The sequence below is a fragment of the Stenella coeruleoalba genome (assembly GCF_951394435.1).
Source record: "Stenella coeruleoalba genome assembly, chromosome: 5".
Lineage (NCBI taxonomy): Eukaryota > Metazoa > Chordata > Mammalia > Artiodactyla > Delphinidae > Stenella > Stenella coeruleoalba.
The window spans coordinates 36,431,598-36,458,093 of NC_137150.1; the positions used below are offsets into that span (position 1 = coordinate 36,431,598).

Genomic DNA, 26,496 nt, shown 5'->3' on the forward strand with positions numbered 1-26,496 from the left:
AGTTGACTATTATACGGAACGGTTTTTTCTTCATTTAATCATTTATTTATATCATCAGAGACTGATGGATTCCTAATTTAATCAGAGAGTACAATCTGTTTACCATCGCTATTTTGATATATTGTTCCAGATTTGGCCAGTAAAATCTTTTCAAAGTGACTCTGTGTCACTCTGAAATGTGCCCATCATTCTCTGAGCACTTCCTAACTTCCTGGCACAAAAAGATGTTCCTGGTCACCTTGTCCCTGCCTCAGTCCTGAGATCAGCCATTTCTCCAAGAAGTCCTGGTTCTTCTTGCTGGAGACCGGTATTTAGAAAACAGTATCTGGGTGCTAGGTTTGCTTGTTGCTACTGGATGTTACTGTTTCCAGGGCTTTTCTGTGGACAGAGACAAGTGAACAGGTAACACTGTAGAGGGTGGTGAGTAATGATGAAGGGGAAAGGATTATGGGGGCACAAAAGAGGAAGAGACATCTAACCCAAGACTTCGGGGTTGTGGGAAGGGGAACAGAAATATTCTAGATAAAAGACATTTCTGTGCAAAAGGCCCAAGTCAAGAGAGATCATGTCATATTTAAGGAATGAAAGAAGTTTAATATGGCTAGAGAGTAGAGTGAGGAGGGCAGTGGTAATAGCAGGCTACAAGGTAAAGTCAAATTTCCAAGTACCAAGTAAGCAATGTTAGAAGTTTTGGAGTTTATCCTGAGAGCAATGGGGACCCATTAAGAAGATTCTGGGCAAAGTATGTATGATCAACTTTAGAACAGTTGTCTTTAAGTTTTTTTTTTTTCTAACCCACATACCATCCTAAAATGATTTTGAAAAACTATGTACTTCCTTCCACATTTTAAGTTGACATCTAATATTCTTCGTAAGTTTAAAAGTTAATTTTTTTGTTAATGGCAGATTTAAAATATTAAACATTTGAAAAAAAATATTAAACATTTGAAAGATGAAATAAGATGACCATGGATTATACCTGAAATAAATATTTTATGATATGATACTCATCAAATCTGAAAAGTCACGTAAATTTTCTCTGTGGATTTTCTGAACTGTTTCTTTTAAAATGTATTGGTCCCAGAAACCACACAATTACATTTATAAGAATCAGCATCACTATTCTATGTTGTCTAAGTTGTTCTGAATTCAGGGCAATCTTCACCCTTAACCTTAATAATCATATAAAAATATTATAGGACAAAAAAAAAATATTATAGGACAGGTAACAGAAGGAAGACCTTACAGGTTTAAGATGCCTCAACTAATCATTAAAACACTTCCACTTCTGCCAGAATGGAGTAACGAACTGGATGCACCCTCCTGGAAACAACAATAACAGAAAACTCGGACAAAATATATGCAACAATGGTTGCAAGATACTGGATATCAAGCAACAAAGGTCAGATCCCTGAGAGACAGGAAGCAAAAAAGATGAGCCCTTCAATTGCCTCAGCTTACTGCCTTGAGAATCTCCAGATTAAAGAAATAAACTTAACCATATCAATAATCACATTAAATGTAAATGGTATAAACACTCCAATTAAAGCAAGATGTAATTATGTGCTGTCTACAAGGAACACTTTAAACATAAAGACACAAACAGGATAAAGGGTTGCAAAAGATGTATCATGCCAAGAACCAGTCAAGAAAGCAGGCATGCTGGTTTGGACACAGTAGATGTCAGAGTGAAGAATATTACTGGGGATCTAAAAAATATCATTTCATAACTATAAAGGGATCAATAATGATTCTAAACATTTATGATCCTAAAAACAGAGCTTCAAAATACACAAAGCAAAAACTGATAGAACTGTAAGGAGAAACTGATAAAATCACAATTACCGTTGGAAATTTTAGTGACCCTCTTTCAATAATTGATATATAAAATGAACAGGAATTTAACAAGAATAGTCTTGAACAACGTTTTGTTTCAGACTTGAGTTTGGGACCCACTATGACATTTAACATCTAACTGAGGTTGTATACAGTGATAGGGACCTGGAGCTCAGAAGAGAGAGCTGTCATGACATACAGCCTATTAAGGGGTTTTTAAGCATCTCTCTCTCCCTCTCTCTCTCTCTCTCTCTCTCTCTCTATATATATATATATATTTTTTTTTTGGTACGCGGGCCTCTCACTGTTGTGGCCTCTCCCGTTGAGGAGCACAGGCTCCGGACGTGCAGGCTCAGCGGCCATGGCTCACGGGCCCAGCCGCTCCGCGGCACGCGGGATCTTCCCGGACCGGGGCACGAACCCGTGTCCCCTGCATCGGCAGGCGGACTCTCAACCACTGCGCCACCAGGGAAGCCCGCAAGTTTATATTTTTAAATAAGTGCCCCAGGGAAACACAGGTGAAGAATAAGATGAGAAGAGGGCTAGGAATGGAAATACTGAAGAAAACCAATACTTACGTTTCCTCCTATAGGAAAGATATACAAAGAGGGACAAGAAATGTGATGGAGAAAAATCATGGAGGTAAAAAGACACCTCTATGGTGCCCTGTAAGGACATACAGTTTCAAGAAGGAGGAAGGGGTGAATAGAGTCAAAAGCTTCAGAAGACTTAAGCTATAAGGATTCTGGTACATGCTGACATTCTTAGCTGTAAACACAAGTGACTACTAGAATATATTTAAATTAGGCATTATCTAATACAGATGGGGTTTAGCCAATCCTTAATGCCGGCACATCACATTCCATTCCATTCCAGGTGGATGTTAATGCAATTCTCCTATTGGTTACCACACTGTTCTCTGGATTGTTCACTCAGACCTATCAAGAGAACACAGTCTCCATGGCTTTAGAAAGTTCAAGTATCCATTTTTCACCTCGAAGAAAGGTAAGTAAAATACTTTCCTTGAGTGTGAGGTCCAGGAGGGCCTTGGGCCTTTTGATCCTGTAAATATTTTACTAACAAACTGTTTATCCCTTCCCAGGTCAGGTACCCCTTACCTCCTATATAGAGAGGCAAAAGCACATAATCTCACTGGGCCTCAAATTTTTTATTAGTAAAAGTGGATAAGAACATCAGTCTTACTGCACTACTTCCACGGGATTATTTAGAATAAAATGAGTTTTTGGAAGTCAGGGCAGTCTCACTCTAGCTCCTTAATACCTGGACTAGAGCTTGACACACAGCATGAGCTCAGCAAATATTGGCCACATTATAATATTAACTGAATATCTGTTAAAAGGCTTTGTAAACGGAAAGCCGCCCCAAGTGTTATTATTTATTCCCCAACCCTGGTTTAGACCCACAGGTGACCAAATTCAAGGTACTGTAATACTTGCATTGACGGGTATCAGTGAGTAGCTGGAGAGACTACAGTTCCTCCCTTTCCCACAAACAATCCAAATAAAAATACTGCTGTGCAAACAGAGCTCTACTCCGTCGGTCCAGTTTCCCACCAGGTTGCCACTCCCAAACCCCTTCCTTTTGGAAATTCTGCACCCGCTGTAGAACTTTTGAGGGACCTAAGTGATCAAATGTCACTTTTAAGTCCACGTTGAGGTCACCACGAAACTCTTCAAAGCAGCCTTGGCCTCCCCCATGACCCGCAACCTGGGATGAGGCCGCACCACCGGGTAAGCGTTCCCCAGCGACACAGCTCTCTGGAGGCCTCCTCTTCAGTGTCACCAGCCTCTCTCGCATTAAAGGCTGCGGGCCGGCGGGCCAACAGTAAGCGAACGGCAGCTTGGGTTTTTCTCCGATGCCGTCTTTAGTGGCGGGGGTGGGGCAGGGCGCCACCGGCCTTCCTCTCAGCGCCTGCTGCCGGGTACGGGGGCGGGACCGGGGCAGCTAAGCTGGGCGCTGCGGGCTCCTCCTCCAAAGGGCGGGCCAGACAGGGGCGGGGGCGCGGCCAGGCGCCGCAGGCCCCTCCTCTTGTGGGTGGGCAGGCCTGAGACCCGCAGGTTTCTTCTACCGGGGGCGGGCCTCGGCGGTCCGGACGGACCTGGAGGCGGGGCCGGACGCCGAAGTCCCCTCCTCCAGAGGCGGGCTTATTGGGCTGCAGCAGCAGTGGCGGCGGCGGCGGCAGCTGCGGGTGTTCGCTGCTCGGCAGCCTAGCCACAAGGGCTCTGGCTCCTCCCAGTGGCCGGCCAGTGCGGAAGCAGGAGGCGGGGGCAGCGTGCGCGCTGCTGGTCTGTGCTCTCCCGCGGCGCTGGGGCCCGTGCTCCGCGACTGCTGCTCCACTCGGCGCTTCGCAGGCGGCCAGCTCCTCTCCGCGCCTCCCGCCCGCTCCTCGACCAGGCCTCCTCCTCAGCCCCGGCCCGTGGCGTCGACCCCACCGGCCCTCTCCCGCCCCGTCTCATCTCTGGCCGCCGCCGCCGCCGCCCCAGCCCCGATGGCTCTGTGCAACGGAGACTCCAAGGTCAGTCTCTGGCGTGGGGGGTCCCTGCCTCACCGCTTCCGGACGGAGGCAAGGCTCCGGGGCCGGGGAGCCACCGCGCGGGGCCCTTCCCCGCCTCCTCACCCCAGCCCGCCAGCGGAGCCCTGCGGCCCTGGCAGCGGCGCGTCGGAGAGCCTCCAGTCGGGGCCTGTGGCATGTTTTCTCCTCGGGAGCGGCAGGTGCTTTGTTGATTTTTGTCTGCGTGTCGGGGTTCCTGCGCCCGCTGAGCTCCTGGCGTCGGGGAGGGCGTCAGCTTCCTGTGGTCGCGCTGCTGGCCCCAGCCTCCCCCGCGTCGCTGTGGGGCTCAGAGCCCGCGGAGCGCGGTCGGAGGGTGGGGGTAGGGAGGCGAGCGGGCGTCTCTGTGTGTGTGTGTGTGTGTGTGTGTGTGTGTGTGTGTGTGTGTGTCTGTCTGTCTGTCTGCCTGTCTGTCTGTGAGGGGGGCTTCCTCAGCCCTCACCCAGCCCCTTCGGGAGTCGGGCAGCCTTTTGTGGAGCTCCCGGGGCCCGCCGAAGGCAGAGCGGGGTCGGGGCCTCGCGTGCGGCGTTGGAGCTGGGCGGGCCTCCAGTCTTCCCGCCACCCCGTTTCCCGCCTGCCCTCGGTGGGGCTCGCCGGGTTTCCCCCCTTGGGGTCCGCGGCGGCGAGACCGGCCCTGGATGAGGCCGCGTGACCGCGCGCCCTCTCCCCAAGCCCCCGTCAGCGCCCTCCCGGGGTCGGGGCCGGTGTCCGGAGGGTCGCTCACTCCGTTCCCCTCCCCCCATCCTTCTCCGAGGGATGGAGCGTGTGTCCAGCCCCGCCCCCATCCCGCTCACTCCTTATTTTTCAAGTTGGTTTGCGATGGGACCCGCTCCCGGCCTTTGCGAGCCCCTTCCGGGACGCAGGCCGCCGCCACCGCGCCCGGGAACCGGGGGGGTCGCGAGTCCCGGGTGCGGGAGAAGTTAACTCAATGTGCCGAGTGGAGGGAGTAGTTTGGGCCGCCTCTGCGTTTCTCGTCACCTCCGACGCACTTCTTCAGACCCTCTTCTTTCGTCTCGCTTCTGAATCGAGTACCTTCGCTTTCACTTCTGTGTTAAAATTTTCGTTGGCCTGGAGTTCTCTCAGACCCGCACAATCAGTGTTGTCAGCGGGAACCCGCGCGATTTTGAATTGCGATTTAAGCGAAATTTACCTCCCACACGCTGTTTAGGGCCCGGCTAAAAGAAATTACTTCATTACGTTTCATTCAGGATGTGTGGAACTTTAAACACCAGGTGGGAATTGGTGTTCTAAGTCAGGTAGAATTGTCTTTTCGGCAGTATTCTCTTATAAAGGTGGTGTCTAGTCACATCTTAGTGGGTCCTCTCCATTAGTAATTGCTTACTCTCTAGTAAACATTCAAATAAGTATTAGTTGAACAAATTAGTAAAGATTAAGGTAGCTGATAAACTCCTTTAAACCGAGGAAAACTAATGCTCAGACTAGTTGGAGCTCTTTCTCAAGATCATAAAGGGGAATGAAGACACGCTAACCCTTAGTTTTTGGCCTCAGAAGCTTATGTAAACCTCAACATACAGCTCTTTCCTGTACACTAGTTAACTTACAAAGCATTTTTCTTCTCCCTTTAATTTTGAGCCATAAAATCATTGAAAAGATTCATCTTTGTGCTAGTAGAGGAAATGACTGTGTTATTAGGAGGATTCAAACCTAATTTACAGACTTTGAAAAATATGTGCTGATTTGAAAACAGTATTTACACAAAATTGAGTGACAGCAGGAAGTTAAAAGATTCAGTTTCCAAGTTACCTGACTCCGGTGTACAGAACATACAGTATTCTTGCTAGCTGGTGTGGGTTTTTTTTGTTCAACTTGAATTTTAAAGAGAATCTTACAAGTTTGATATATCTGAGACCCAGGTGAATTGCTGGTTACCTTATTTTTATTTCAAGGTTCTTTATGTTTTGTAGCATAAGCAAGCATGTGTCTTCTTTTTTTTTCTTTCTTTTTTTTTCCCCCCGGCTGTGCTGCTTGGCTGCTTGTGGGATCTTACTTCCCAGACTAGGGATCCAACCTGGGCCCAGGCAGTGAAAGTGCCGGGTCCTAACAACCGGACTGCCAGGGAATTCCCATTGTTGTTGTCTTTTTTACTTTACTAACAATTAGATGTAAAACAAATTGAAAGCATTTTCAAGAGGAGCAATCCAGGAAAATAACATTTCATCACATCTATGATTATTTCATGAACTCCTAAGGAGGGGAAAAAAAAAACCCTATAAGTAAGCCATAATATGTAAATACTTTCTGATGATATGATCAATGATGTGTCATTGATCATAAGAAACATTTAAGTAAAGAGATGTTTAAATATGGGGGGGGTTGCAGAGTAAAGTAAGTGAAATATGATATTCTGAGAGGTCCACCCAGAAATCTAAGTAGGCATCTATTTTCCATAGCTTACCACTGAAACCACCTTTCCCTCTGGTGTGAAATACAGGTACTGGACCCAAGCTTACGTTGTACATCTATTGTGCCTCTGACAGTTGTGTGTAAATCTTAGTTGATAAATTAAAGTGGGGAAAGAGCTCATTTTGATTCCTGTTCTGGTACATCTCAGTATTTTTCAGGGTTTTTGAAAAAGACATTTTTGCATGATAGAAATTAGGGAGAGACCTACCTAAATTTTGTAAAAGGATTTGGGCTGTTTTCATTAGTTTTACCCACAGAGTATCATTTTAGAGCTGGAAAGGACCTTTATGAGTTCTAGCTTCCTAAGCTGAAAAAACATAGCTGGCTTTTCTTTTTCTTGAGGGCTACTGTGGTTAACCATCCAAGGCAGAGATTATTCTTTTCCTTAAACAGCTGATATAATGTTATTTAGTTAAGATCTTATCTCACATAAACAAGAGCATAGGCAGTCAGCTTTTCTTTAAAAAGTTTTTACAACTATTCAGTGTTGTATATGAATATATGTATGTAGCAAACATTAGACATAGTAACTTTTTTCAGTTTTATTAAGGCAAGATTATAAGAGTAATGTTCTTTGGACTACTTGTCAAGTTTCCCACTTTTAGTCCCATCTAAGTCTTAGACTCTTTTTTTTAAAAAACATCTTTATTGGAGTATAATTGCTTTACAATGGTGTATTAGTTTCTGCTTTATAACAAAGTGAATCAGCTATACATATACATATATCCCCATATCTCCTTCCTCTTGTGTCTCCCTCCCACCCTCCCTATCCCATCCCTCTAGGTGGTCACAAAGCACCTAGCTGATCTCCCTGTGCTATGTGGCTGCTTCCCACTAGCTATCTATTTTAAATTTGATAGTGTATATATGTCTATACCACTTTCTCACTTCGTCCCATCTTACCCTTCCCCCTCCTTGTGTCCTCAAGTCCATTCTCTACATCTGCATCTTTATTCCTGTCCTGCCCGTAGGTTCTTCAGAACCTTTTTTTTTTAGATGCCATATATATGTGTTAGCATACAGTATTTATTTTTCTTCTGACTTACTTCACTCTGTATGACAGTCTCTAGGTCCATCCACTTCACTACAGATAACTCAGTTTTGTGTCTTTTTATGGCTGAGTAATATTCCATTGTATATATGTGCCACATCTTCTTTATCCATTCATCTGTTGATGGACGCTTAGGTTGCTTCCATGTCCTGGCAATTGTAAATAGAGCTGCAATGAACATTGTGGTATGTGACTCTTTTTGAATTACGGTTTTCAGAGGGTATATGCCCAGTAGTGGGATTGCTGGGTCATATGGTAGTTCTATTTTTAGTTTTTTAAGGACCCTCCATACTGTTCTCCATAGTAGCTGTATCAATTTACATTCCCACCAACAGTGCAAGAGGGTTCCCTTTTTTCCACACCGTCTCCAGCATTTATTCTTTGTAGATTTTTTGATGATGGCCATACTGACTGGTGTGAGATGATATCTCATTGTAGTTTTGATTTGCATTTCTCTAATGATTAGTGATGTTGAGCATGCTTTCATGTGTTTGTTGGCAATCTGTATATCTTCTTTAGAGAAATGTCTATTTAGGTCTTCTGCCTAGTTTTGGATTGGGTTGTTTGTTTCTTTGATATTGAGCTTGCAGGAGCTGCTTGTAAATTTTGGAGATAAATCCTTTGTCCGTTGATTCATTTGCAAATATTTTCTCCCATTGTGAGGGTTGTCTTTTCATCTTGTTTATGGTTTCCTTACCTGTGCAGAAGCTTTTAAGTTTCATTAGGTCCCATTTGTTTATTATTTTATTATTTTTTTTACGGTATGTGGGCCTCTCACTGTTGTGGCCTCTCCCGTTGTGGAGCACAGGCTCCAGACGCGCAGGCTCAGTGGCCATGGCTCACAGGCCCAGCCGCTCCGCAGCATGTGGGATCCTCCTGGGCTGGGGCACGAACCCATGTCCCCTGCATCCGCAGGTGGACTGTCAACCACTGCGCCACCAGGGAAGCCCTGTGTTTGTATTTTTTATAGAATTTTTCCTGTAATTGATATCTAGTGTTATAGCATTGTGGTTGGAAAAGATACTTGATACGATTTCAATTTTCTTAAACTTACCAAGGCTTGATTTGTGACCCAAGATATGCTCTATCCTGGAGAATGTGCCGTGTGCACTTGAGAAGAAAGTGTAATCTGCTGTTTTTGGATGGAATGTCCTATAAATATCAATTAAATCTATCTGGTCTGTTGTGTCATTTAAAGCTTATGTTTCCTTATTAGTTTTCTGTCTGGAGGACCTGTCCATTGGTGTAAGTGATGTTTTTAAGTCCCCCCACTATGATTGTGTTACTGTCGATTTTCTCTTTTATAGCTGTCAACAGTTGCCTTATGTGTTGAGATGCTCCTATGTTGGGTGCATATATATTTATAATTGTTATATGTTCTTCTTGGATTGATCCTTTGATCATTATGTAGTGTCCTTCCTTGTCTCTTGAAACATTCTTTATTTTAATGTCTATTTTATCTGATATGAGTATTGCTACTCCAGCTTTCTTGTAATTTCCATTTGCATGGAATATCTTTTTCCATCCCCTCACTTTCATTCTGTATGTGTCCCTAGGTCTGAAGTGGGTCTCTTGTAGACAGTATATATACCGGTCTTGTTTTTGTATCCATTCAGCCAGTCTGTGTCTTTTGGTGGGAGCATTTAATCCTTTCACAGTTAAGCTAATTATCGATATGTACATTCCTATGACCATTTTCTTAATTGTTTTAGGTTTGTTATTGTAGGTCTTTTCATTCTCTTGTGTTTCCTGCCTAGAGAAGTTCCTTTAGCCTTTGTTGTAAAGCTGGTTTGGTGTTGCTGAATTCTCTTGGCTTTTGCTTGTCTATAAAGATTTTAATTTCTCTGTTGAATCTGAATGAGATCCTTGCTGGGTAGAGTAATCTTGTTTGTAGGTTTTTCCCTTTCATCACTTTAAATATGTGCTGCCACTCCCTTCTGGCTTGCAGAGTTTCTGCTGAAAGATCAGCTTTTAACCTTTTGGGGATTCTCTTGTATGCTATTTGTTGTTTTTCCCTTGCTGCTTTTAATATTTTTTCTTTGTACTTAATTTTAGATAGTTTGTTTGATTAATATGCATCTTGGTGTGTTTCTCCTTGGATTTATCCTGTATGCGACTCTCTGCTCTTCCCAGATTTGGGTGGCTATTTCCTTTCCCATGTTAGGGAAGTTTTCAACAATAATCTCTTCAAATATTTTCTCAGTCCCTTTCTTTTTCTCTTCTCCTCTGGGACCCCTGTAATTCGAATGTTGGTGCATTTAATGTTGTCCCAGAGATGTCTAAGACTGTTCTCAATTCTTTTCATTCTTTTTTCTTTATTCTGCTCTGCGTTAGTTATTTCTACTATTTATCTTTCAGGTCACTTATCCATTCTTGTGCCTCAGTTATTCTGCTATTGATTCCTTCTAGAGAATTTTTAATTTCATATTGTGTTTTTCATCATTGTTTGTTTGTTCTTTAGTTCTTCTAGGTCCTTGTTAAATGTTTTTTTGTATTTTTTCCAGTCTCTTTCCAAGATTTTGCATCATATTTACTATCATTACCCTGAATTCTTTTTCAGGTAGACTGCCTATTTCCTCTTCATTTGTTTGGTCTGGTGGGTTTTTACCTTGCTCTTTCATCTGATGTGTGTTTCTCTGTCTTGTAATTTTGCTTAATTTACTGTGTTTGGGGTCTCCTTTTCACAGGCTGCAGGTTCATAGTTCCTGTTGTTTTTGGTGTCTGCCACCAGTGGCTCAGGTTGGTTCAGTGAGTTGTGTAGGCTTCCTGGTGGAGGGGACTAGTGCCTGTGTTCTGGTGGATGAGGATGCATCTTGTCTTTCTGTTGGGCAGGACTGCGTCCGTTGGTGTGTTTTTGGGTGTCTGTGACCTTATGATTTTAGGCAGCCTCTCTGCTAATGGGTGGGGTTGTGTTCCTATCTTGCTGGTTGTTTGGCATAGGGTGTCCAGCACTGTAGGTTGCTGGTTCTTGAGTAGAGGTGGGTTTTAGCATTGAGATGGAGATCTCTGGGAGAGCTTTCCCCGTTTGATATTACATGGAGCTGGGAGGTTTGTGGTGGACCTGTGTCCTGAACTCGGCTCTCCCACCTCAGAGGCATAGGCCTGATGCCCAGCTGGAGCACCACTACCCTTTTGGGAAGTCTGAGGTCTGCTACCAGCATTCACTTGGTGTTCTGTAGGAGTGTTCCACATATAAATGTATTTCTGATGTATCTGTGGGGAGGAAGGTGATCTCCGTGTCTTACTCCTCCACCGTCTTGAAGGTCTCTTCCTAAACCTTAGACTCTTTTGGAGTAGATGTAAGACCTGCCCTACCACCTTCACTGAGATGTTGACTACAGTATATCATACTTGAGTTAAAGGTTTTTTATTATAAATACTTATTGATTACATGTGATATAGAATCTTTAATGACATCTAATGTTGAAAATTTAAATCTGCCATTTTCAAATTTAAGTTTTGAACTGAATGAAAAGATGACCTGAGATTTTTATTTGGGGTTCATTGAGAATGAAAAAACTATCCTTCTATGATAACCCTATAGTACATTTTTTTCAAAGGTCAAAGTTGGATATTTGTTTTTCCTCCAGATTTTGTCCTGTCTGTTAAGGTATTCATCTAGAATGTAAGAGCTGTTATGGGCAAAAGGAATGTTTTTTATTGTTTTCTGTTCTTAGACTTGAAAGGTTTTGAAATTCCTCCAGGAACCTCGGATCACCTTGGGCCAACTTGTCTCTTAAGGAAAATAATTGTCTTTTAAGAATTAAAAAAATACATAGTTTTGTCCTATACTCGTTCAAATGTGTTTGATACTTTTTAAGGCTATTTAATGAGTTATATTTTAAAAGATGCCGTTTGAAGTAATGAATAATTATTTGCTATCCAAAACAATGGAGTTTTTCTTTGTTAAGGTACTTAAACTGTTTTCATGCCTCCTTCTAACCTAAACTCTGTTTAGATGCTCAAAGTCAATGAAGTCCTCAGGGTTAATATGTGATTCTGAAGCACTTTATGATTCTGAAGCACTTTATGAATCAACAAAGAAGTAATAGAACTTAGAATCTTTGTATCACATATATAGTTTTAGGTTGTATAGAATGTTCATCTCATGTAGAATTGGTTTGGTTTTTTTGTATTTGTTTAAGAATCACGGCAGTTCAAAAATAGCTTTATTGTAGTAGTAGTGTGATATTAGTTAGTTTTCTGGTTGGCTGACCTTTGCCATTCCTTCGGGTTCATGGTTTTGAGGACCCAGGAGATGCTTTATGTAGTTATGTCTATGAATTCCCTCATGTAGTCCACTACAACTTGACAGGGAATAAGGTCGTTGTTTATTGTAGTGTGACCATATACTCTTTGTGTAAACTGGGGCACTTGAGCATAAAAGGAGATGCTAAAAATAATTTAAATTTATAATAATTGCTGTGAAATGTCACCAAATAAAATAAATATTTGCTGTATCGTGTAAATCCAATTAAATAAATAGCGAAACTACTGTAGCATTAAGTGCAGATTACTCTCTCTGTACATTAGGCACAGGAATACACAGAGTCTCTTTCCTGTATGTATTTCACGAACACCTTACAAACACCTTACATATCCCACTGACCCAGCTGATGGAGGCCTGGAGGTTATGCACATTTTGCAAGCTGAAGAATAGCTGTGGCACAACTAGCATGTACACCAAGTGGCTGGCCGGGACAGCAGCTTCAAACATTCTGCTATCAGCACCCACATCTGGATAGAGTTAGTGTCCAGGTGTACTTCTTTGATCAGGAAAGGGTCAGGAAAGAGAGAGATGGGTTCTCAGTGGTTGGTTTTTAGATTGAACCAGAAGTTGAAGTGAGAACTCTGTTAACTTCACCTGTACTCCACAGAGTACTAGGCAAAGCCATGGTAGAAGGTGGAAGTATAAAGTGGAAATATAACAAACCCATACTATCTTACTTTAATGCAGTTATTCATAATAATATTTAAAAAATGAAAAACATGAGACAATTGTTAAGTTGGGTGGGATGTGGGAATAACAGCTCTAAATTAGTACAGTCCTGGGCAAACTGGGCCATGTGGTCACTCCAGTTATAGAGTACATATCATCCTGAATTTGGATCTTGATTTCTCTAGTGACATGTATTTAAAATTTGGCTAAAATTCAAGCCTAATGTGTATACATTAAAATATTTTTTTTCTGAATTAGTAACTATTCTGGGAGTTATTCTAAACTTCTTAAAAATTAAGTGTCAGGACTTCCCTGGAGGCACAGTGGTTAAGAATCTGCCTGCCAGTGTAGGGGACGCGGGTTCGATCCCTGGTCTGGGAAGATCCCACATGCTGTGGAGCAGCTAAGTACATGTGCCACAACTACGGAGCCTGTGCTGTAGAGCCCGTGAGCCACAACTACTGAAGCCCGTGTGCCCTAGAGCCTGCACTGCAACTACTGAGCCCACCTGCCACAACTACCGAAACCTTCTAACTTTAGAGCCCGCGTGCTGCAACTACTGAGCCCGTATGCTGCAACTACTGAAACCTGCGTGCCTAGAGCCTGTGCTCTGCAGCAACAGAAGCCACCACAATGAGAAGCATGCGCACCCCAACGAAGAGTAGCCCTCGCTCGCTGCAACTAGAGAAAACCCGCGTGCAACGACGAAGACCCAATACAGCCAAAAAAAAAAAAAATTCAGTGTCAAATTACTTGCTTTCTAAAACTTGAGAACCAGCAATGTTGAAACTGGCCAAAAGGTAAAATAATCTGCTCTAGTCTGCCATAACATTTGCAGAGGATGTTTCCCAAACCTTTAAAACTGCCTGGACATGTAAAATTCCCTATTTGTCCTGTTTGCCAACAGGTGAACAGAATCCTTTTTATTCTCAAAACTCAACGGAGGTTTACGTAAAATTAAGTCACCCTCACCTTGTTTGTAATTTGGAGAACTAATTCTTATTCTCTGAGTTTCGTTGTGAATGTAAATCAGGGACTCCAGAATTCTAAAATCCGCTTTGGACAACTTTTGGGTGAACAGTCCCTAATTAATTTGGGAGACTCTAGATGCATAAAAATGGTTGTGGATAGATCATTGTTTTGGTGTGTTATTGGTGATGGTGAAACTTTTTTATGCTGTGATTTTTCCTGCTTTTAACATTTCATGAAAAATTTCAGACAAGCAGGTTAAAAGAAATTTTAGTCAACATTTGTGTCCACCACCTAGATTCTACCATACTTTTCTCAAAAAAATTTATTTTTGTAAAAGCTTAATTCAGATATAATTCAAATACCATAAAATTCTGCCCTACCCCCGTTTAAATGGCACAATTCAATAGTTATTAGTATATTCACAGATTTGTGCAGCCATCACCACAGTCTATTTTTAAACATTCTCATTACCCCCAAAAGAAATTCTGTATCCTTTACCAGTCAGTCCTCATTCCCCCCACCCGCCGCCTCTCCCTCCCAACCCTAGGCAACTACTAATCTATTTTCTATAGATTTGCCTACTTTGGACATTTTATATGACTAGAATCTTACAATATGTGGTCTCTTGTGACTGGCTTCTTTTATTTAACATAATGCTTTCAAAGTTCATATGTCTGGTAGTATGTGTAAGTACTTTATTCCTTTATTAGCAAATAATATTCCATTGTATGGATATAGCACCTTTTATTTATCTATTCATCAGTGGATGGACATTGGGTTGTTTACATTGTTTGGCTATTATGGATAATGCTGCTATGAATATTCCTGTATAGGTTTTTATATAGAAATAATTTTTCATTTCTCATGGGTATATACCTAGAAGGGGAATTGCTGGATCATGTGGTAATTTTATATTTAACCTTTCGGTGAACTGTCAGACTGTTTTCCAAAGTGGCTGCAGTATTTTACATTTCTGACAGCAGTATATGAGGTTCCAATTTCTCCACATCCTTGTTAACACATGTCTTTTTGATTATAGCCATCATAGTGAGTATGAAGTGATATTTCATTGTGGTTTTGATTTGCATTTCCCTACTGAAGGATTATCATGAGCATCTTTTTGTGTGCTTATTGACCATTTGTATATTTTATTGGAAGAAATGTCTGTTCAGATCTTTTGCCCATTTTGAAGATGGGTTATTTGTCTTTTTACTGAGTTGTAAGAATTCTTTATTTTAGTGACAGGTCTCTTATCAGAAATATGATTTGCAGATATTTTCTGCCATTCTATATGTTGTTTTTCACTTTCTTAATGATGTCTTCTGCCAAACAAAAGCTTTTTTAAAAAAATTTTTTTTAAATAGGCCTAGCTAATTTTGTTTATTTACTTATTTTATTTTTGGCTGTGTCAGGTCTTAAGTTATGGCATGCGGGCTTCTCTCTAGTTGTGGCGTGCGGGCTCAGTAGTTGTGGTGCATGGGCTTAGTTACCCTGCGGCACGTGGAATCTTAGTTCACTGACCAGGGACCGAACAGGCATCCCCTGCATTGGAAGGCGGATTCTTAACCACTGGACCACCAGGGAAGTCCCATAAATCTTCTAGTTTTCATGAAGTGCTACTTATTTTTTAAAATTTTGTCACTGTGCTTTTGTTGTCATATCTAAGAAACATTTCTTAATTCAAGATCCTGAAGAGTTTGTGCAATTGCCTATGCTTTTTAAAAGTTTTATAATTTTGATTTTTATATTTAGGTCTTGCATCTATTTTAGCTAATTTTTGTATATGCTATAAGGCAAGGTACCAACTTCATTTTTTAAATTTGTGGCTGTCCACTTGTTGCAGTACTGTTTTTTGAAAAAAATATTATTTTACTTTTGAATGACCTTGGCACCCTCCTCAGAAATCAGTTGACCGTTTATTTTTGGACTCTAGTTCTGTCCCATTATCTGTATGTCATCCTTTTGCCAATATCACATTGTCTTCATTTTGTAGCTTTGAAATTGGGACATGTGAGTCTGCCAGCTTTGTTCTTCTTTTCTAAGCTTGTTTTGGCTATTCTGGGTCCCTTGACTTTATGTATGAATTTTAGGATAGGCTTATCAATTTCTGCAAAGGATTTTGATAGAGATCACATTGAATCTGTGGATCAATATGGGGATTAGTACTATCTTAACAGTATTAAGTTTTCTGACGCATACATGGGATGTTTTCCCACTTATGTCTAAATCTTTCAGTAGTGTTACATAGCTTTTTAAGTATAGGTTTTGCACTTCTTTAGTCAAATTGTTTTATTCTTTTTGATGATATTGTAAGTGGAATTTTAATCTTAATTACATATTTGGATTGTTTATTACAAGTGTATACAGTTGATTTTTGTGTATTTATTTTGTATCCTACTACCTTACCAAACGTTTTTATTCTAATAGTATATTAATGGAACTCTCAGGATTTTCTTTATATAAGATCATGTCATCTGCAAATAGAGATAGTTTTACTTTTCCTTTCCATTCTGGATACTTTTAATTTCACTTTCTTGCTTAATTGCCCTAATTGCCTTAATTTCTTGCCTTAATTGCCCTGCCTAATACCTCATACTTTTGCATAGAAGTGGTGAGGGCAGAAATCTTTGTTCCTGATCTTAGTTGAGGGGAAAGCATTTAGTCTTTACCCATTAAGTGTAATGTTGACTGTGGGTTTTTCATATATGCTGTTTATCAGATTGAGGGCATTTCCTTCTGTTCGTTTGTTGATTGTCTTTATTATGTTAAGATGTTGGATTTTTGACAAATGCTTTCTCTGCATATATTCTGACCATCATATGGTTTTTGTTCTTTATTGTGTGGATACGTTAGATTAATTGATTTTGGGATATTAAACCAAACTTGCATTCCTGGGATAAATCTCACTTGGCCATGGTGTATAATCCTTTTTTGTAAGTTGCTGGATTTGGCTTGTTAGTTTTGTTGATTTTTACATCTACATTCATAAGAGGTAATGGCTTGAGGACTTCCCTGGTGGTCCAGTGGTAAAGAATCTGCCTTCCAATGCAGGAGACACGGGTTCGATCCCTGGTCATGGAACTAAGATCCCACATGCTGCAGGGCAAATAAGCCTGGGCGCCACAACTACTGAGCTCATGTGCCACAATTAGAGAAGAGAAAACCTGCACACCCCAACTAGAGAGAAACCTGCGTGCCGCCGCAAAAGAGCCTGTGTGCCACAACTAAGACCCGATGCAGCCAAAATATGGAAAGAAAGAGATAATGGCTGGGAGTTTTCTTGTGATGTCTTTGGTTTTGGTATCAGGACAGTACTCTGGCTTCATAGAATGAGTTGGGATACCATTCACTTTTTTTTTTTTTTTTTTTTTTTTGGCTGTGCCCTGCGGCACGTGGGATCTTAGTTCCCTGACCAGGGATTGAACCCGTGACCCCTTCAGTGGAAGCCGGGAGTCCTAACCACTGGACCACCAAGGAATTCCCTACCATTTACTTTTTATTAAACTTGCTTTGTGTGATCAGTTTTTGGACTGAGACCCTAGTTTACATTTTAGTGGATCATTTTCATATTAATGCATTACTGTATTGAACTGTGAGATATGTTCCTTCCAAGTCCAACATCTGATTGGGTAAAATAAGGCACAAGACTTAGAGCATCACACTGAAGAAGATAGCTCTTTTAGAGGTAATTGGTATACTTTGAGTGGATGTAGCTTGGGTTAGACTAAAAATTTTTAGGGATAAAAGTATAAACTTTTAATGGATGATTAATCAATCCACATAAGTGGATTTAACTTGATAGGTTTTTGGTTTTGAAACAGGATTGGCTCTTACGTTTGAGTGAGTGTTGGCCTTGTTATTGACACCATGGCAGAGCTTGACCATACAGTGCCCCTGAAGGCTGAGGGTAACAGTTGCTTATTGTAATGTTGTCTTTCAGTTTGTGGAGAGAAATGGTAGTTTGAAAAAGGTCACAAATAGGTGATTTATTTTGCTTGTTTTTGTAGAGGTAAAAATGTACATGTAGTGAAGTGCACAGATCTTTAAAGTGTACAATTCGAGTTTTGACAAAACGTAACCCCTACCCCAGTCAAGATACAGAACATTTCCATCCCTCCCAAAGTTCCCTCATGCCATTTGGCAATCAGTTCCTCCACTCCTTCAGCAGCAACCACTGTTTTGATTTCTGTATCTATACATTAGTCTTGTTTGTTTTTGAATTTTATATCAGTGGAATCATACAATGATTTTGGCTTCTTTTACTCACTATAACGTTTTTGAGATTTATCAATGTTGTGGTATCAGTAGTTTGTTCATTTTTATTATTATGTAATATTCCACTGTATGGATATACCAGAATTTGTTTAGCCATTCACATATTAATGGCCATTTGGATTGTTTCCAGTTTTTGTGGACAGTTTTGTGTTTGTGTGGACAGTTTTGTGTTTCCAGTTTTTGTGGGTGTTCATTTCTCTGTATAAACACCTAGGAGTGAAATTGCTGGAACAGAAGATAGCCCCTGATAGATTTTGGTATTCCCCACTTCCTACAGCTTGGAATATATAGGCTGTAATAATAGGTACTTGATGCCTGGAAGAGATAAATCTTGGTATAGTAAAAGAAACTTTTAAAAAGTTGCGTTATAATATTTTATCCTTAAGGATATTTTTAAAGTATTTTGCTCAGCTGTATTTTAATCAAAATAGTATGTGGTTTGTGGACAAACAGGCTACTTTTAGACAGGTATATAAAAACCAGTACAAATGAACCACTACTTTATTTGGTAGTAGCAATTTGAATTTTAAATTAAAAAATAATTTGGCAATAAAGTTGATAAAAATAAATAGAATTTGAAGCATTCTGAATTTAACAAGGTTGAATGTTTTAAAAATGCAACCTTGGATTTGGTGTAGTATTTTCATAGAAAAGCTATTTTCAGGTACTAGATAAGAAAATTTCTACAGGTTTGTCTGTGAGGCATATTATCCTGTCTAGTCTGGTACCTCTTGAGTTCACCAGCCCTAGCTCTCCAGAGGTTATTTAATAGTGCTTCTAAGTGGTTTCTCTTCCCTGATGTCTTTCCTTCATTAGTTACCCCCTTTAAAAAAAGAGGTAAGTATGCATTATATTTTAATCTCTAAAGCCAAAGATTCAGTATAATGTATATTTTGAAGTCAAGGTCGTAGAGAACTAAACTTAATGGTAGCCATTTTGTACAATTTCCCCTACATTCTTTTTTTTTTTTTTTTTTTGCGGTTACTGGGCCCCTCACTGTTGTGGCCTCTCCCGTTGCGGAGCACAGGTTCCAGACGCGCAGGCCCAGCAGCCATGGCTCACGGGCCCAGCCGCTCCACAGCATGTGGGATCCTCCCGGACCGGGGCGCAAACCCGCGTCCTCTGCATCGGCAGGCGGACTCCCAACCACTGCGCCACCAGGGAAGCCCTCCCCTACATTCTTATATATTTCTGCTATATATGGACAGGGAAAGCAGAATCATAATTTATTATTGATTCATAACCTGCTGTGGATGCTTTGGTGTTAGACAGCTTTTTAAAAATTTCACTTTAGGTAGTATTAGAAACATTTTCAGAAAGACAAGTGATGCTTACTTCTTGCGCAGGAGTTTGTGGGTGAGCTCGGCTGAGCTTCACTACTCTCATCCTTTGCTTGGATCAATAAGTAGGCTCTTGGTGTTTTCATGATGATGGCAGAAGCACAGGAGACAAGGAACATAGCTTGGTGCTTTGTGACCACCTAGAGGGGTGGGATAGGGAGGGTGGGAGGGAGGGAAACGCAAGAGGGAAGAGATATGGAACATATGTATATGTATAACTGATTCACTTTGTTATAAAGCAGAAACTAACACACCATTGTAAAGCAATTATACTCCAATAAAGATGTAAAAAAAAAATGGCTTAAGGCTTGGCACACTGTCACTTCTGCCCTCATTACATTGGCAAAAGCAGGTCTCGTGGTTGAGCTCAGGGTCAAGAGTGATACATTCTGCCTATAATAGGACAAACTGCAAAGTGGCATGACAAAAGGCATGGATGTAAGGAATAGTGAAGAATTAGGGCCAATGTAGTCTGTTACATATGGAAAATTTAAAAACATGTACAAGTAGAGCAAAGAGTATAATGTCTCTGTCGCTTACCTCAGTAGTTATAAACATGTGGTCAGTTTTCCTTCACATACACTTACTTAGTGCCTCATAGTAAGTTACATATGTCTGTAAATCGTATCAGTGTTTTCTTAGGTCAGTGTCTCAAGGCAATAGAAATAAAAACAAAAATAAACTAATGGGACCTAGTCAAACTTACAAGCTTTTGCACAGCTAAGGAAACCATACACAAGATGAAAAGACAACCTACAGGATGGGAGAAAATATTTGCAAATGATGCAACTGACAAGGGCTTAATTTCCAAAATATACAAACAGCTCATACAACTCAACAACAACAAAAAACAACCCAATTGAAAAATGGGCAGAAGACCTAAATAGACATTTCTCCAAAGAAGAAATACAGATGGCCAACAGGCACATGAAAAGATGCTTAACATTGCTAATTATGAGAGTAATGCAAATCAAAACTATAGTGAGGTACTACCTCACACCAGTCAGAATGGCCATCATTAAAAAGTTTACAAATAACAAATGCTGGAGAGGGTGTGGAGAAATGGGAACCCTCCTGCACTGTTGGTGGGAATGTAAGTTGGTGCAGCTACTATGGAGGTTCCTCGTAAAACTAAAATAGAATTACCATATGATCCAGCAATCCCACTCCTGGGCGTATTCCAGACAAAACTCTAATTTGAAAAGATACATGTACCCCTATGTTCATAACAGCACTATTTACAGTAACCAAGACATGGAAGCACCCTAAATGTCCATCAACAGATGAATGGATAAAGAAGATATGGTATATATACACAATGGAATATTACTCAACCATACAAAGAACAAAATAATGCCATCTGCAGCAACGTGGATGCAACTAGAGGTTGTCATACTAAGTGAAGTAAATCAGAAAGAGAAGGAATACCACATGATAACATTTATATGTGGAATCTAAAATATGACACAAAAGAACCTATCTACGAAAAAGAAACAGACTCACAGACATAGAGAACGGACTTGTGGTTGCCAAGGGGGAAGGGGATTGAGGGAGGGATGAGTGGGAGGTTGGGGTTAGCAGATGTAAGCTATTACATGTAGAATGGATAAACAACAAGGTCCTACTGTATGGCACAGGGAACTATATTCAGTATCCTATGATAAACCATAATGGAAAAGAATATAAAAAAAGAATGTATATATATGTATAACTGAATCACTTTGCTGTACAGCAGAAATTAACAACATTGTAAATCAACTATACTTCAGTTACAAAAAAAGAGTTACATATGTCTTGTCTCTATTTTAGTAGGTTAAGATTGATCAGTTGATTCAGGGTGTTGCCATCTTATTCATCTGTTATCAAATTTCTCATCAGTCTTTAATGATTTTAATAGCCAACACCTAGTTCAGTGCTTCTCACAGATCTGCAATAAAGATCGAGTTTTTTAAAAAAATTTCCAGTCCTACCATGACTGCTATTTTTATAAAATACAATAAACTTTTAGACAAATGAAACTTAAAACCCTAAGGCATAGAAAATAAAAGCCACAAATTTTTATTATAGATTCAAGGAAATAAAATTATTGTCAACTTGTTATATAAGTTTATGAATGCTTATATAAAATTTATGTACCTTTTGTTATTATGAACTGGCAACAGTTTGCATACCAGCACTGATCCTTTTGTGGACCACAGTAGCCTTAGATACATTATTTTATGAGAGATTGCAAAATGATGATATTCTAATTCTATTCTTTCTGGAACTGTTTATAAAGAACTTTCTTTCACTTACTGCGTGGTTACTTATGGCAGAGTTGATACTAGAAAGGCAGAATGCATGCTTGATTCCTTCCCTAACTTTGACCAATTTTGTGCATAATTTTTTCAAGTTTTATTAACTCACTATTATTTTCAACAAAGTGTAGTTCAGGCACATGTTACAGTAGAAAGGGCAAGATGTAGAAAGGAGGTTGGGTTTATGAAGTATAATAGTTGCATCTTGAAAAGTGGACCATGTGCTAAATACTTGTGAAATTGTGACATTCTATGTTTAAACTTTAAAGTTTTTCTTAGGAAAAAATGTATAGACCTAAGCTAAAATTACTTCTTAAAAGTATTTTAGGAAAAGTAATTAAAGGTAAAATTGAGTCTGTTCACAAACTCAGTATATTTAGGAAGAGAAAGCCCTTTGATTATCTTTCATCTCCGCATGAAAAGTATCATCTAAGGTAATCTTTAGTATACTGATAGTATGGGGAGATGAACTGAAGAGAGGCTGTTTAGGTATATAAATCTATAATATTCTTTCTATTTCTCTGTCTCTTTGCAAAGAACCTTTGGTTCTTGTTCATGTGAACAGGCAACACACACTTGAATCACCATCTAAAGAAGTATTTTTTGTTAAAGTAGTAGATCTCAGTCACAGTTGGAATGCAGAGTCAGTCAGGAAAACTAAAGGTCAATATACAGAAAAAATCTGTGAGGAGTATAACTAAACAGATAAGCATGGACATGGTTCAAAACTTTTCCTTCTAATATTTTAATGGTATGACAACAGTTGTTACTGAATGTTGTTTCTCTGTGTGTGTGTGTGTGTATGTACATTGCCAACTTTTAGAAGTAGGATGGTTTGAGCTAATTAAGAGTGGGTTAGATTTATCTAGAGATAACCTTGATCCTCCGTTGGCTAATGCTCATCATCAAATGGGAAAAGTAGCTATAATAAAACTTCTAAGGATTGAAAAATCATGAGGTAAAGAATAGTGTACTTTGATTTTAGCCAACGGTGCCAAGTTTTCTTAATTATTTAATTTAAAACTGGCTACGTAAGTATAGTTTGTCAGCCAAATAACATTGCTATAACTTTCTGTAAAGACTCTTTTAGAGTCATTGAAATCCAAGGGAAAATATATAATTGATTTCAAAAGGTTTAAAAATTGGAATTAGAAATTGTAACACTGGAATAAATTTTTATTTCCCCTGAAGTTGGAAAATAAAGGTAATAAACAGTTGTGTGTTTATTTTCTTACCCAGTGATCATATGTATCAATAAAACCCATTAGAACTATATTTAGCATTAGAACTATATTTAATTTACCTGAGAAGTTGAAATTCCTCAACCATTTCCACGGTTAGAGTTTGTGTACATGGGGTCTGGCTGTCTTTAAGTGGGTGCTAGTAGTAGTATCTGAATCCAAGCTAAACCGCTTTTTAATTCATTGATTTAGATAGTACAGACTGTTCATTATGGTCAGGAATAGTGCCCACTTGAACTTGAAAGGAGCTGTTGGCACCCTTACACATAAGGGGAGAAGAAGATTTGGAATGACTTTGAAGAATCAAGAGACATATTTGTTTATTCAAAAGAAGATGAAGTTGTAATCAGAACTACTACAAATTGGTTCAGTAAAGGAGAAAAAATAATTAAATTAAAAGCAATATGGAATTCATAGTAGCATGATCCCAGATAGCGTGTAGAAACAAAGCAGGAACATTGAATAACTACTAGCTTGAAATCTCATTAGGGAAAAGTGTTTCCTCGACGTATGAACTCATTAACAAACCAGGAGCAGTAAAAGGCTAAGACAATGCTATATGTCACTAGGGACTTGTATTTCCCAAACCTGTTGAACACTGAAAACTTAAAAAAATAGTAATTTATTGAAGATATTTACTGAAGAGGTCTATAGGTTGCATACTTAGATTAAACAAGATAGAGAAAAATGAATGCAGACGAATTTAGTGATCAGAATTTTTGCTTATAATGCTTAGTATCTACAAATGTATTGAAATTATAAGACAAATGGAACAAAACTTCGTGATCTTAATTTAGGCAACATGAAATAGTCGATGATAAGTAAGTGCTGCTTAAGCAGATGTATGGCATCATTTCCTAAAGGCATTTAATACATTTATTATATAAAATGAACAATTATATAACTGTCACCTGTATTCAGTAATTGCACCTAGAATTTTTTATATATATTTCAGAGACTTAGACTTTTTTAAAACTTATATACTACTTAGGTATAGATAAAACATATCTATATATCTATTTATATGAAATAAATTAGTTTTAGTATTTCTAAACTTTCTTCATGTTTAGCCTGACTCTTCTGAATTACTTTTTTTTTTTTTTTTTTTTTTTTTTTGCGGTACGCGGGCCTCTCACTGCTGTGGCCTCTCCCGTTGCGGAGCATAGGCTCCGGACGCGCAGGCTCAGTGGCCATGGCTCACGGGCCCAGCCGCTCCGCGGCATGTGGGATCTTCCCGGACCGGGGCACGAACCCGTGTCCCCTGCATCGGCAGGCGGACTCTCAACCACTGTACCACCAGGGAAGCCCCTGAATTACTTTTTGACTTGAGTTGTCCAGGTCCTGTTTTTCCACAGATCTCTTATTCCATCAAGAATTTTGATGATTCATTATTCCTTGTGAGTACTCAGTTACTTCTGGGATTTTTTTTCCAGGCCACTGAGAATTCATTCTGGAATTTTTGACGCTAGCACTCCTTTGTTCTTACCAGAAGATGTCAATGTAAGTTTTTCAGGTAATAACCAGAACTCAGTCCTTCTTCAAATAGTTTTTATTTTTATTTTTTTAAATAATTTATTTATTTTTGGCTGCGTTGGGTCTTCGTTGCTGCGCGTGGCTTTCTCTAGTTGAGGTGAGTGGGGGCTACTCTTCGTTGAGGTGCATGGGCTTCTCGTTGCGGTGGCTTCTCTTGTTGCAGAGCACCTAGGCCCACCTAGGCACACGGGATTCAGTAGTTGCAGCACACAGGCTCAGTAGTTGTGGCACAAGGGCTTAGTTGTTCCGCGGCATGTGGGACCTTCCTGGACCAGGGATCGAACCTGTGTCCCCTGCATTGGCAGGTGGATTCTTAACCACTGCGCCACCAGGGAAGCCCTTCAAATGTTTTTTAAATGTTTTGCTGACTGAAGTGTTACAGGGTTGCACTTGTCCAGGCATACCACTACGAATAAGGAGCCACTACACTTTCCAGGGATCTTACTCATTCTTACTGTTCATAGAATGCATAGAGAAATGGCGTACTTGGTGAGATACATAAAGCTCCAGCATGGCTATTCTAGATGACTTTCAGCCATGCTCACCTGTATTTCTTTCCCTGAACTCTTGGGGCATCTTTCTCCTCTAAGGGAGATTTCCTGAGAGATTCCGTCCTGAGAGATTCTGGGAATCACTTTCCCTTAAAGGATTTTACGTCAAATTGTACATAACTATGACTATGGCAGTGACAGCTTTGTCATTGGGCTAATGGAAAATTTAAGATATAGCATGATTTCAGAGATGTTTGATTTCTTTCAGTTGACATGTTTGAGATTGATTCAGAGAGGACAGCATACTACTCTGTGGGACTGTGGAGAGTTTAAAAGAGCAGTTTAGGCTAAAGAGTAGACAAAGCCTCATAGGACTTGGAAAGTATTTTGGACTTCATTGAACTTTATTCTAAGGGAAAGTCACTATAGGGTTTTAAGCAGGGGTAGGACTTGAATCAGATTTTTTTTTTCTTTCAAGCACACAGTCATGTTAACCAAGTGATCAAAGTCAGTATTACCAGTAGTGGAACAAAGTGACATTGTGTCCTTGCCATTGTATGACATCAGGAGAAGGCAGTGTAAAATCATCACCAATGTAAAATTGTTGCCAAAAAGAAATGTTTATCTAGAGTCTAATCATGAGAAAGGAAACCCATCCTGGTTGTGGGTCATTCTACAAAAAGCTACTCTGAAGTTTTAAAAATGTCAGTGTCATGAAAGACCATAAAAATGTGAAGAGGTGAATAGTTCTAGATTAATGTGTGTGCAAAATGTGTGGTCTTCGATAGGGTTCTGGAATTAAAGGAAAAAAAAATGCCATAAAGGTATTTGTGACATTTGGGAAAATTTGTGTATAGATACTAACAGTGTTAAATTTCTTGGGTGTGAAAAAGGTATTGTAGTTATGCAGGGGAATGTTCCAGTTTGTAGGAGGTCCATGATGAAAAGATGTTTGGGGAGTGAAAAATCTACAATTTACTTTCCAGTTGTTCAGGGGAAAAAGTATATATATATAGGTAGAAATAAACCAAATGTGGCAAAATGTTACTAATTGTTAAATTTAGTTGGAGAATGCTGTTCATTGTACCATACTTTCAACTTTTTGTAGGTTCAAAATTTTTCAAAATAAAAGAGGGTATAACAAGCATATGGTAAGGTCAGGAGCTATAGTCTCTTTGTTTTAATCCTTTAGTTGTAGGCTCAAACTTCATTCAGCATTGTATGTGAGGTGATGGGCTCTTATGAAAAATCTTTGGTGAGGTTGATTCATCTAAAGTACCCGAGACGTTGGATAATGTTGTGAAGAAACTGTACTATTTTTTTAGTTATAGATGTGGTGAGATTAGATAGATAAAAGTCAAATTTCCAGTTGTCTTTTGGTAATGAAAGGATTATTCTGAGTAGTTGAGAATCTCAGATCACTAAAATGGGTGTGGGTGGGTATTTTTTAAATCTTTCTTAACCCTAAAACTTTTAATTTTATTTCAACAATTGAAGGCTCCTAATTTGAAAGGGCTTTTTTTTTTTT

General features: G+C 39.8%; 1 protein-coding gene across 5 annotated transcripts in view; it reads left to right on the forward strand.

Annotated features, from left to right (window-relative positions):
* GMPS (guanine monophosphate synthase) overlaps positions 1-26,496 on the forward strand; it is a 120,182-nt gene that overhangs the window by 13,947 nt on the left and 79,739 nt on the right. For 2 of the 5 annotated variants that reach the window (XM_079921276.1, XM_079921275.1), the window contains exon 3: positions 2,713-2,841. In XM_079921276.1, the coding sequence (XP_079777402.1) occupies positions 2,797-2,841 (45 nt within the window). In that variant the 5' untranslated portion in view covers positions 2,713-2,796. Of the gene's footprint in view, positions 1-2,592; positions 2,842-4,000; positions 4,373-4,442; positions 4,570-26,496 lie in introns of those variants that run through there. The other 3 variants (XM_079921277.1, XM_079921278.1, XM_079921279.1) reach the window with 3 other exon arrangements.